This window comes from Aulonocara sp. 'chitande type north' Nkhata Bay, linkage group LG15, assembly GCF_057382095.1.
Source record: "Aulonocara sp. 'chitande type north' Nkhata Bay isolate Kocher_YH1m ecotype deep benthic linkage group LG15, A_spYH_male_GT1.1, whole genome shotgun sequence".
Taxonomy (NCBI): domain Eukaryota; kingdom Metazoa; phylum Chordata; class Actinopteri; order Cichliformes; family Cichlidae; genus Aulonocara; species Aulonocara sp. 'chitande type north' Nkhata Bay.
The window spans coordinates 7,170,377-7,183,434 of NC_141358.1; the positions used below are offsets into that span (position 1 = coordinate 7,170,377).

The 13,058-nt window shown below is 39.6% G+C and overlaps 1 protein-coding gene across 3 annotated transcripts in view; it reads right to left on the reverse strand.

Moving 5' to 3' along the window:
- akap7 (A kinase (PRKA) anchor protein 7) overlaps positions 1 to 12,936 on the reverse strand; it is a 49,713-nt gene extending 36,777 nt beyond the window's left edge. Inside the window, exons 1-9 of one of the 3 annotated variants that reach the window (XM_086263701.1) lie at positions 11,973 to 12,933; positions 11,651 to 11,900; positions 9,675 to 9,830; positions 9,167 to 9,321; positions 8,929 to 9,065; positions 6,739 to 6,899; positions 3,449 to 3,561; positions 2,927 to 2,973; positions 2,332 to 2,432 (exon numbers count right to left, since the gene is read on the reverse strand). In XM_086263701.1, the coding sequence (XP_086119827.1) occupies positions 2,332 to 2,432; positions 2,927 to 2,973; positions 3,449 to 3,561; positions 6,739 to 6,899; positions 8,929 to 9,065; positions 9,167 to 9,321; positions 9,675 to 9,830; positions 11,651 to 11,900; positions 11,973 to 12,146 (1,294 nt within the window). In that variant the 5' untranslated portion in view covers positions 12,147 to 12,933. Of the gene's footprint in view, positions 1 to 2,331; positions 2,433 to 2,926; positions 2,974 to 3,448; positions 3,562 to 6,738; positions 6,900 to 8,928; positions 9,066 to 9,166; positions 9,322 to 9,674; positions 9,831 to 11,650; positions 11,901 to 11,972 lie in introns of all 3 variants that reach the window. The other 2 variants (XM_086263702.1, XM_086263703.1) reach the window with 2 other exon arrangements.
- Positions 12,937 to 13,058: the final 122 nt, after the last annotated feature.

A 13,058-nucleotide genomic window follows, 5' to 3' on the forward strand; every position in this document is an offset into this window, starting at 1 on the left:
TTTATTTCAGACTCATGACTGAGACTGAGTCATAAAAATATATAAATATTTCTACTGAAGTAAATATTGTAAGGGAAAGGGTTACTGGTAACAACATTATGAATATAATAATTATGGAGCTGCTTTGAAGCCAAGAGAAATGAGATATTCAGTGGATCCTTTCATCTGAAACACGAAGATGAAATCCACCATGAATCTTCCTTCAGTACTTCAGACCTGTTTTACTTGATGGCATCTGGTTCAGACCCCAAATTTTGATGCTTTTATCTGCTTTTTAATTACTGTTTAGGTTTTCTGCTACACTTAAAACATGAATGTAACGTCTGGGTGAAACCAAGGCAAAGGGGCTGATTTGCGTGGTTGCAAAAAGACTTCTGTACCTATAGAAGTCGGGAAAACGGCTTCTGTAAACACCTGATGAGTTAATGGGCTCAGTCGCTCATTAGTTAGTCGGATCATTTTTTAAGATTTTGTAAATTCTGGTAATACTGTGTTAAGAAAGGATTATTTCGGGTTTGCAACAATCACAAAATAAGAACTTGTGATTGACAAGTTGTTAGCCGAAGAGCATGCGGTTTCACACTCAGACCTGCCTCTTCTCATCGCATCAGGTTTTCGTGAAAACATCTAAAAGCTTCAAAACAGGACTTCACAAACAAGTGGGTGACACCAGGTGGTTTATGTTCTTACCCAGCACTCAAACCATATTTTATACTGCAAGCTGCATCCAGCATTTGCTAATTTAATCAACTCAATGTTATTTGAAAAGAGGGTAATCAGTCATTAAATTCAGCACTTCATTCATCTTTTCCTCCAGCTTTCTTGGGGTACCTTTCACATTTACTCACAGATATTATGAAGCATCACAGGTGACCCGTCACGTAGGGCGTTAAATACTGTGATACCACTGGTGTGGCTCCTCGGTGAATCCTACTCATAATAGAAAAACATGTGGCCAATGCACAGAAACAAGTCACTCAGTGTTTCCATCCCACCGTGAAACTAACTGAATATTTATTTGGTTTTTTAATTATCACACAAGTGATTTTCATTGAACCACAGACCACATTAATTAGGTCAGCAGAGTTTCTCAAGTTAAGACTTCTTTGTTGGCAGATTGAAACACTAATCAGTCACAGCTTAAAACTACATGATGGATGTTTTATGAAAAGCACCATAAATGACCCTGAGAGAAGCATTTGTGCTTCTAATCTAAGTACAGCATGTTGCTTTGTTGGTATTTCAGAGCCGAGGGGCACATTTTCATTTTGTTTCTAAAAGCAGATTAAATGATTACAATAATTTAACATCTTTTTTTTTTTTCATTTTTTAATAACAAAATGTCTCCAATCTCATCTCATCGTGTGAGGACTATCAGTCTATTGTTTTTCAATGACGGATGACAAGAAGTGGCCGCTCACAAACTAATCACGGCAATTTGTTTTATCCCAGACAGACGAAACTGATGGAAGTAATCCTTTAAAAGACACGTTTTCCTCTAAACACAATTCCCTGTCGACTCCCGGTAGCTGCTAGACAAGAAGAGCACAAACGTACTGACAGCCTGGAAGCGTCCCAAGTCGACAGTGCCGTCTCAAATCATATCTGGCTACAGAGTAATAAACAGCACGACATCAATGACAAAGGAGCTGAACGGGCACAAGAATTATTCTACGCGATTCACATCAAACCGAACTAAAAGCATGAGCCATTCCCCTTCATGTTTTGCACACTCACATTTTTACATGTTCTACTCACAGTAATGAAACTGCTTAAGTTTTTAAAGCAGAAACCTTCCATTACTTCTTACATTTAGAGGAAATTTGAGTCATTATTCTCTACCGCCGCCAAGTTTTCAAAGACCCGGCAGGCGTTAATACACAGCTGGGTGGTAATGGCTAAAATGGAAATTAGCTCTCTTGTGTAACACTGCTGTGTTTGATTAAACCACTGTGCCTCTCTTTTAAGTTCTGCTAAGTACTTGAAGTTTGACGGTGTTACACAAATCCCCTTAGAATAAAAAAGAAAACTGATCAAACCACTAACAACAACAGCAAGTAGCAAGAAAATGAAAAAACTGCAGATAAAATCAGCAAAACCACCAAATCCTCATTCTAATGAATAACAAAACTGAGCTCCAGTTCACTTCTCAAATTACAAAAATATTAAGCCAAACTGTTGTTGCTGTGAGCACATTTTACCCACAGCTATGAAAACCAAATTGTTGAGACTCTCATGCGAGCTGACAGCGCCCTCCGGTGGTTCAGTTTTGCCTCTGACACAACAAAACGAGCATCAAAAATAACTGTGTGAGTTTGTGCCTTTACTAACCGAGCTGTAGTGACGTTTCAGTGTGGTAATATCCATCTTGCTGCTTCTTCTTCAACATAGAACAAAGATCCACCCGCTCCACCGTCTGATCTCCAAAGAATCTGTGGTGATGAAACGAAAAACAGTCACAATGACAGAAGATAAAGACGCAGCGAGCACTGAGGCCTCCAGCAGATAATAAAGGCAGATGTCAGTCATATAGTCGCATGATGGCAAAGAGCAGCGGGGGTGACAGCCAAATTTAAGCCTTTTTCACACGCAGCAGGTGGGAGAGAGAGGATGAGCACTCGTAAGCTGGGAATTCAAAGGATTATTACCTGCACTATTCTCATGCTGGAGTGATCAGATGTCAAATGTATTTTGCACCAGGGAGATGGCTTTAAATATATGGTACACTAGGTTTCTGTGTAAATTTGCATCTTAAAAACCACAAAAACTGAGTCAAAACATTACAAGATGCCATAATGTTCAAGCACCGTGTCATCTATAGCTGCTGTGTGAGTCTTACAATGGCCCCACTGCACAAGAAGTCCAAACCTTATAATGTGCTGTGCAGATTATGAATTTTCCATTGTATGAGAAACAAAGTACCTACTTGTCAGTGTAGTTGGAGTAAAGGGCCGGGTCCACACGCTTTATACCCTGAGAGAGACAAAGGAGAAAGGAAGTGGTATTAGTCACAGGTTGCGATAAACAAAGTGAAATTTCTGCACGCACACAAACGCACTGACAGGAAGAAGACAAGTACGCCGCCCGGCAGGCACCAGGAAGGATAAGGTAAGATAAAGTGTCAGAGGGAACGAGATAGATGCTATAATTCTTCTTCCCTTATCATCCACCCTCAACCATCTTTCATATCTTCTTTATTTATCTCCTCTCTCTTCTTGGTGTTTGGCCCTTAACCTTTACAGTAGTCATCACGAACTCTAAAGTGATATAAATTCAAATTTCTTCTTAGTTATTAATTCTAATGCCCATTATCAGTTTCTGCTGGAGCCACAATGTGACATTTAATTACAGCTGCAACATTTTAACAGCTTCTGAGAGGAAGGGGAGGGAGAAGCACCAGTGCAGATGGTGTAGTTAAAAGCAGCTTTTTATTAAAAACAACACAAACCTGAGATCGGAGTTTTGAAGCTCTGGACAGCTTCATAATGGTGAGGTGGGGTTCAAACCCTCGGCAGTCTCCTTGCAGAAGCCCCTGCTCCTCAAAACGGCTCCGCAACAACTCTGCAACAGACGTGCGCACATTTATTTTTAATATAAACCTTCTCCCAGTGAGTCATTCAATTAAATACTGAAAATAAGCACATCAAAAAATTCAGCATATTTTCACAGCAAACCAAAACAAGCACATTTAATAAACTAAAAGGAAGCATGATAACTGATATAATGATACACATGCATAAATATAGAGAACATGACGTGGATTCAAATGCACAATAACGTGACTCCATTTCTTCCGCTCAAGCATCTCGACTCCCTATTATAGATTTTTTTTTACTGCTATAACAGAGCACACAAATGGAGCAGCCACAGATGGCTGAGAATGTGTGTCAGATGATGGGGAAAAAAGCTTTTAGCCAAAATATCATTTAGCTACTGAGATAAAGATAGATAAGTGAATAAAGGCGTGAACACACAGACAAGCCTGCAAGGACAAATATACAGACAAACAGTGTTTAGAGTCAGACTACAGAGGTATTTTTAGATGAGGAGCTCTACAGGGAGAGAAAGGTTAGTATATAATCAATACCAGTGGTGGAAAGTACAGACAAGATGACGAGAGAGCCTGACTTCCTGTCTTATATTTCCTTTTCTTATAGCACTTCCCATAAGGAATTTTGATTTGTAAATCTTCTGTCCCTACAGAGTAATTTTCTGCAAAAACAACAACCGGAGCCGTTCTTTATGAATGCTGCTTGTTAAACTTCCAACTTTTCTAAATGCTTCATAAGCAGGGCCCTAAAAGAAGCTTCAGTCTACGTGAAAACAAAGTTTATGTTTCAACATAAACTTTGTTTGCGGTACTAATGTTACTACTAATGAGGAAAGCCTTACAAACTCAGATTCACAGGGGGTGGAGGGGCCATTAAAATATTCCATTCATCCCATAAAATGTAACTCTACACCTTTAACTTGTTTAATATGCAAAGATCTATGACTTTCATATCAGCCCTTTTGCATTATCCTTCCACTTGCCTGCAACTCGTCCCCCAGAGTCCTCCACACTCTCAAATTCTCCAGCTTGTTTTGATAACCAGATGAGAAAAGCCCTGTTCATTAATGTCTTAACCACGAGGTCCTGGAACAGGTCGTGGTGCTGCTGAAAATTCAATACAGCCATCCAAGCAAAGCTTTTACATACATTAACATTAGTGCAGTAAAAGCTTCCCAGCCAAAGAAACATCAGCATTTCCTTTGAACCTTAATTGTCACTTTCTCTCCTCTGTCTGCGTTTCTGTTTCGTCCGGAGGAGCACAGGAGACGTACACGATGAAGCAGAGAGCAAAGAAAAGAGCGAAACACCAGCAAGGACGTAACATCATCCAAACAGCATCACAACACAGCGATTCTGCGATACGTGGCACGCTGCTTTGACAGATCATGGCATCCATGCAACCAAAAGATAAAAAAACCTGCATAAAAGGTGTGAAATATGAATTTATTCCCTGCATTTTGGTCTCAGCGTGCATCAATACCATTTAATTTCAATGCAAGTGTTACCAGCTCTCCAGTTAGCATTCCCCACTGTCCGCCATTTAGTATTACCTGGTACTGTTCTCTGCTTCAAACAGCTTCAAGTTTCACTAAGAAGATTGATATCTGGTGCCAGCTTGCTGATAATTGTATCATAACAGGATGTGATACACTATATACTCACATCAGCATTTCATCCCACTTCTTTTAAGTTAGATAACCTTGTCCCAAATCACTGGTTCTGGAAAGTTAGCCCCAGCTAATTACAGCCATGCCCAAAACCCATCGCTGTCTGATTTAGTGTTTTTGAGACTTAGATAAAATAAAATCCCCCTCAAACTCTCAGCTCAAAAGTAATAATATGTAGAAACTTTGCCTTTGTAGCTCTGTATAAAACAAAACGGCTTCAGTATTGCTGAATTACACCAAACCCTGACACTCAATTCTTTCTGGGATTTGCCTTTGCTTGGCCAATGTAGCACATTTTTGGCTCTCAGCAGCAAATCTCAGCACGAGCAGCTACAAATCCCACAAAAACAGTAATGCTGCCCAAACACTATATGTTCACATTAATATAGAACATCTCACAGAGGTAGAAACAATCGAAAAACCTTAAGTATCATACACACATTAATTACAGCATACTTCCAATTTAACTGTTAAGGGTGAAAATGGAAAGTATTAAGTGAAGGTCACCTCATTTACTGTGTATTAAACGTGTGTGTGTGTGTGTGTGTGTGTGTGTGTGTGTGTGTGTGTGTGTGTGTGTGTTTTAGTGGTGCAAGAGCATTGGAGTGGGAATCCTCTTAGAAATGGCTTAATGTTGTTGCCGGAGGCACAACACAAAAACAAACATGCAAAAGATTCTGAAGGCACCCACACACGTGGATTTAGGCACAAGAAGAAAAATGTAGGAACAGAAATGTTCACACACACACACACACACACACACACACACACACACACACACACACACACACACACACACACATAACAGAAAAGGAAAAACATCAAAAATTCCATTTTATTTAATCAGATTGACTAAATTACAGATGAGGACGTGTTCACACTGAAAAACAAATCAAAATGTGGACGTCTCTGCACTACACAGAGTATGACTTTAATCATTTCTACACGTTTGTACGATGTATAACTTTGACCCGGAGGTTCTTACCAAACTGGCTGCAATTTATTTTTAGAATTCCGCTATTCTCGTTTTACCAGGTCCTCTGTTGTCTCCGAGACAAACGTCAGGCTTAGACTTTCCATGACTTCTGAATGAGAGACTTATGACTTAAAACATCTTAAAGATCTTAAACATCTCATTCTCTTGCAGTTGTCTAATCATTGATACCCATAAGAAAGGCTCCACCACAGCAAGCATCCACCTGCATTAAGGTGTTTTAAGCTTCGTAGTGTCTCGAGAAGGAAAAACCCTCCAACTGTGCATACTTTTAATTGATCTCATATGTAGAAACGTAAGCAGACACTATTAGCTACTAGCAGCTGATTCCAACTTCAGACACCCCTGCTGAGTGCACACCAAGCCAAGTACAATATCACATTAGCATTGAATTTCACCCTCTACTAAAGCGTGAAAAGCAAGTAGAACAAAAATGTCACTCAATGCTTTCAAACCTAAACACCAAAGAGACAGAGAGAGGAAGGATGACCACAAGAGCAAGAAGCTAAATGTTTGCCACTGACCTGCCAAGCTGTCCAGTGTGTGTCTGTGTTGTCCGCAGGCCAGTCCGACAAACACCACCTCCTTCCTGAAATGACTTATCCCTGAGAAGGGCAAGACCAGATCCCTCCCACCCAGCAACTCAGCCAGTGACGGCTCAACCTGAGCCAGCACCGCTGCCGCCCTATAAGGAAATATACACATGAATATGCACAACACACAAACACGCACACACATTCATGACTTAATCCCCTCTCTCGCTCCCTTCCTGTCATATTACATAATGGGAGAATCTAGTGATTACTAATAACACCATCTTCTTCTTGATGGGATTAAGCATCACTTCATCACATAACGCAGCTCCGATGTCCCTGAGTGTCACGGAGTTAGCTCACAAAAACACAGACTGCCTTTATATTTCCATCAGCCTCTAAAGCTATTCGAGAACAGCGATCAAACTCAAATCTTTATTTTTCTACCGACTTTCAATTTACTTCAGTTGTATATGATATGATATGATATGTGCAGTGGCAGAATTTGAACTCATTTAGTATTTTAGCCTTTAGGATGTGTGTGGGACAGATATGTGCTGACAGAGTAAAAAATAACTGAAAATGCTTAAAATGATTAAAAGAACGTTTAAGATGAAAATGATGTAATGAAATCCAATCCAGGGGCGTTTATTCACTTTAACTGACACATAAAATAGGTGATTTTTAATCTAAGCTGACTAAGACAAGGCTTACTCTAAAACATCCAAACCACTGGTAAAAATGTACAGCCTGACCGTCGTGGAAGTGCTGAGAGGAAAAAATAATACACAAGCCGTACCTAATGTGACACGTTGGTAATTAGTCACTGCCGACACTGCATCCATATATTTACTTCTGCAACAGGATTTTGCCGAGCATTGCATTTTATGCTCAGAGAACAATAAAGAAAATGGAAAAACCGGAACAAAAGAGATGTTGTTCTAGTCAACCTACATCCCAAGACACGACACCGGCTGTCACTGAGTACACCGCTGCTACATGCATGTGTGCATGTTTGGGGGGAAAAAAAAAGCTGCTGAGGATTCTCCGCATGGAGGAGGAGGAGCGACCCAACACAGTAATCTGGGGGATACAATGATCTCAGTGAGGGGCTGAAATTTGTTTTGGTAAAACAGTTTTTTGTTGCATAGCTTTGGTCATTTTATTTGCCGCCCCTCTCTGAGCCTGGGTCTGCTGGAGGTTCCTTCCTGTTAAAAGGGAGTTTTTCCTTCCCACTGTCACCTAGTGCTTGCTCATAGAGGGTTGTGCAATACCGAAGGGTTTCTTTCTGACATTTTAGGAATTTTACCTTACAATATAAAGCACCATGAGGTGACTATGGTTGTAATTTGGCACTAAGTTTACCTGAGTTGAACTGAATTGAATCTGAGTCTTCTTAGGTACAATAATGAGCCTCAGCCCAGCCCTGTAATGTAGCATCCAATGTGTGTTATTTTTTTAAAAAAAAGCTCTGAAGGAATGAATCAAAGAGCTGCAAGAATGTGTGTGTGTGAATATGTCTGTGAAGGTTCTCAGTCATCCAGGTCATCGTAGTCAAAGGAGCTTGCAAAGAAAAGCGTCAGTGTGTGTGAATGTGGCTCGCAGTGCTGGAGTGGTCAACAAGACCAGAAAAGTGGAATATAAAAAGCAACCCACAATGCTGTGAGCACTTAGATGATCATTTTCAGGCTCACAGAGAGAAGCTCTGCTGTAACTAATAACATTAACAATAGCCGTCTTTTTACTGTTACTACTCAAGGCCATTTTTAATGCTATGAGTAACATCTGAGTTCAAAATGGCTACTGTAAAAAAGCATTTTGTTGTGGGATCAACAGAAGACTTTTGTGATAGAAGTCATTTTATTATGTCGCAGTAAGAAAAGGATGGGTATCTAAATGATAATTAACTTCTTCAGTTTGAGGGCGACTCTTGTTCAGAGCAAAGTTTACTTCCTGATGTAACTACTAAAACGTCATTTATTGCTGTCATGAACAATATAATGTCTGCTTTTTAATGTTAGTGTGCTATAGCATGAAATATGACATGCACTTACATTCTACAATGTAGTTATAGTTAGTTAAAGAAGCAAAGGTAATTTCAGACAATTTGGGTGTCATAGTATTCATATGAACTTCTGTGTGTGTGATGTGATGTGGATGTCAGCATGCGCACCAACTCACAGGTCTACTTGCTCCTGATTGGCAAGATGAGTGACTAAAAGCGTGATGTGAAGAGTTGGGACAGGGATCATAGCTTTGGCCAGTCGGGGGTCCTGCTGGAGCACGGCCTCTTGGACCTCACTCACAGCTGAACTTATCTGTCAGTGGACAGAGAGCAGAAGTCAGTTAAAGGTCACGTCCTTAAACTGTGATTTGTGAGACACAATGTGCATAAACTCCACCTGCTCCAGCTTCTTACCTGAGTGTTAGTAATGGGGATGGAGACAAAGTAATTGGGTCGCTGGCTCTCTTTCTTTTTCTTCTTCTTGTCCCCATCGTCCTCACTGTCCACTCGGCCCTCGCTGTCTCCTCGCTTTCTCTTTCTCTTTTTCTTAGTTGACTCTTGGCTGGGGACTACGGACAACAGCAAAATGAAAATTGCAATTAAAAATATCAATTAAAAGGTCCCACATCGTGAAAACACATCCTATTTTGTTATGTAGTTCTAATAGAGTTGGAGGTGTAAAATATAAGCTATGAAAATATGAAGTTGCTTCTGATTCCGTTCCTCTAGCACCAACACCCACACATAAAAACTGGACATCATGCTAAGGATTTGCATGAAAATAAATATAATACAGGATGAGGACAGTGAAAACAGACCACTTATTAGCCATAAGGTGCCCGCTTGACTTGTCATCAAGGCTTCTTAATAGTGGGGGGAAAATGTTGCTAATTCAAGTAATTATAAAACATTAGGAACATACATAGTGTTTTCCATGTTGTTGGGCTGGCCAAAGCAAATGGAAGCTCTGACAATAAGTTTTCAGAAGTATCAGAACACTTCAGCGTTTTCTTCATCAGTTTCTTCCTCTCCCTCCTCAACTTCCTTCTAGTCTTCTTCTCACTTGATCCTGAAGGAGCTGTCAAAAAACAAACAAGTTTATCATACTGTATCTACATGAACTGAATATACAAATGAAAAAAAGAACAGACATGCAGTCACAGGCATGCAGTGTTACCCACAGACTCGACACGGCTCATGAAATAGTGTGCTAGACACAGCACCAGAACCCAAAATTATGATACCCAAAATCTGAAAGTCTGAGAATCATACAAGAGGTATTGGTACTGAGTATTAAGTTTCTGGCACCGTAACATTTTTACAGTGTGCTTAAGTTGCTTAAGTGCAGAATGCTGGCATAGAAGATCGTGTTCTTCTAACGTTAAATTATTGCTACTGTACGATAGGGCTGCTCAATTAATCGAATTTTAATCACGATTACGATCTGGGCTTTCAACGATCATTAAAAATGACTGAGCCGATTATTAGCCCCTCCCTAATTTATCCGCGACACCTTAAAGGCCGGTCCGTGAAAATATTGTCGGGCATAAACTGGTCTGTGGCGCAAAAAAGGTTGGAGACCGCTGATTAAGAGGACCCGAGGGAAGCTCGGAAAGCTAAGCAGAAGTTATTTGGAGAGTGACTGCCGTTGGTTGAAAAGAGAGTTAAAAAAAAAAAAAACTTCAGTGGTGTTGCACACTATTTTATATTATTTTTTAAAGTCATTGTTAACCCTTTAAAGCCGGTCAGAGCAGCACGCTCCGTTTTGCGTAACTATTTTTAAATCCCTGTAGAACCTGAACCGTGTAAGCTAGCGCAATAATTTGTTTTGCATATGAAACCGGAGGAGTTGTACTTACATCTGATGCCATCAGCTTGTCCTCGGTCACGGTTTCGTTCCACATATAGCTTTGCAAAAATTGCATAAAAAGCGCTTGCAGGAACAAAAACATAATATTCCAGAAACACGCTTCGCCGTTCCTATCAGCTGTTCGTAACACTTCCCACAGTGAAATGATGCACATGCTGTTTTCTTTGCAAATTTGCATCATAGGATTGTTTTTTGTTTTTCCTGCAGTATATAAAAATTGCTGTTTCTCCAAAATAAAACTATGAAGACACTCAAAATAAATTTCCTGTTGTTGTAAACTATTTTTTGCAACTTTATTGTATTTAAAGTTTTGAGGGATAAGCCTCTTAAATTTCTCCAAGTAGAAATATATGTAAACAAAACAAAAGCGATTTTCAATTTTTTTTGTAGTTTATTGCACTTTTTTGCAATTTATGTAATTACTATGGACTTAATGCATACATATTATTAAAATATGGGCTATAACAGTTGTATTGATGTATAGCAACTTGAAATGCTCCCACAAATGGCACTACAGCATGTAAAAAAAATAATATAAGCTCTGGTGGACTTGGTTCTATAGTAGGTCTTAAAGGGTTAAATAAATATCGTCAAATAATCGTGATCTCAATTTCAGTGAAAATAATCGTGATTATCATTTTTGCCATAATCGAGCAGCCCTACTGTACGAGTCGTCATCTAAATTGCATCTGGACTTTGACTCAGGCAGAACCGCATTATAAAACGTGTTAAGCCATAAGCTTAAGAGTTTCTGGCAAAAACTTAAAGTTACGTTTGGTCACCTCATAAAATTTTAAAAAGCAGTTATGAAACTTTTTTCATTTAAATTCAATCATGCAAGGACACGTGGCAGTCATGTTTACTAGTCTATTGTTGTCCACACTCACATTTGATAAATATTGCTTTGCTAAATAAAACACAGATTTCAAATTATGTGGTACCAGGAAGCCAACAAAAAAGTGAATCTATTCCCCAATTAAACCAAAGATTAGTCAGTATTGTATGACAGTTTCAGCCATTTAACTTACTGGACACCGAGGCAGCTTCAGGATCTGCAGGACTTTCCTGGACCTCCATGCTGACTGCCCCTGTCTGGGCTGAAGTCATCACCATCTCTCTCAGGTCCTTGTGCTCTTCTCCGACCTCCTTTCCTGCCAGATTTTCATCACCCTCATCATCCTCATCTGATGCAACTGCAGTTGTGTCTCTTCCGTAGGAGATGCTGGCTGGCTGCATATCACACACGGTGAGCAGATGATGATAGGACGGTGCTGTCACCTAAAACAGAGAGGCCATGTATCATTTCCAGGTTACACTTTCTGCAGCCAGCTTGATTTTTCTCTTCATTACCTGAAATCTGAACCGCTGTGCAGGCGGCTTGAGGCGAAGAGCTCGTTGGCAATGACTGACAGATACTGAATGCTGACTCCTAAGCAGCACTTCATTAACAGCACATATCCTATGTAAACACGCGCTTTGTGAACGCTTAGACCCGAGGCTCAATATCACACGGCTGAAGATCATAACACACAAGTCTGTTCAATTTTAGATATAAACTTTTAGATTTTTAAACAGAGAAATGTATGAAGTAGGCATCACAGAGAACAACATTGCAACTACCACAAAAAACAAACAAACCCACAAGTCTGCAGCTTCTTATGAAACTCAAAAGACTGACTTTACCTCCATTTACAACACCTGTTGAAATATATCAGAGCCATGCTGCAGAACATCTGCTGAGCTATACACCTGTTAGCTAACTCACTCTAACGGAGCTGTGCTACTGTTTATCAAACTAAACGAAATACGCGCACATTTTTCTTACTTTTTTATATCGAGCTGGCGCAAAAAGCACGCAGGTGGTAGTGTTTGTATCAAAACTGGTAAGGTAAATAACACAAAATAATATTCATGCCAACGCGCTAACTAGCAGGACCTACCGGAAGCATTCATTTGTAAACAATATCAAACTTCCGGTCTAGAAAAAAAATAAAACAAACATTTTCAAAATAAAAGTACATGTCCTCTCCATTTAGGAAAACAAAGACACTAAAGACACAATCATATTCATCCAGCTTAGTTTAACTTCATATTTACTATTTCTTTCCACCATAAATTTCCCTTTCACGAATGCCTTTCTGCAGAAGCTCTACGCCCCAGGGGGCCTCAAAACACAGTTTAAGTACCACAGTGCTAATCTAAAGAATTAATAACACGTCATTTATGTGACATAAATTTGGCGTTGCTAGCAAATCAAAGGACCGGATTAAACGTAATTATTCCGTCAAATACTAGAATACAGCGCAGTTTATGTTAGTTCATTTTTATTTAGATGACAAACTTTACACGAGCCAAAAAAAAAAAAAAAAAAAAGTTTGTCACACACAATTTTTCATTTTCTATGAATATAATGTATACATGTATAAAGTGGCTTAT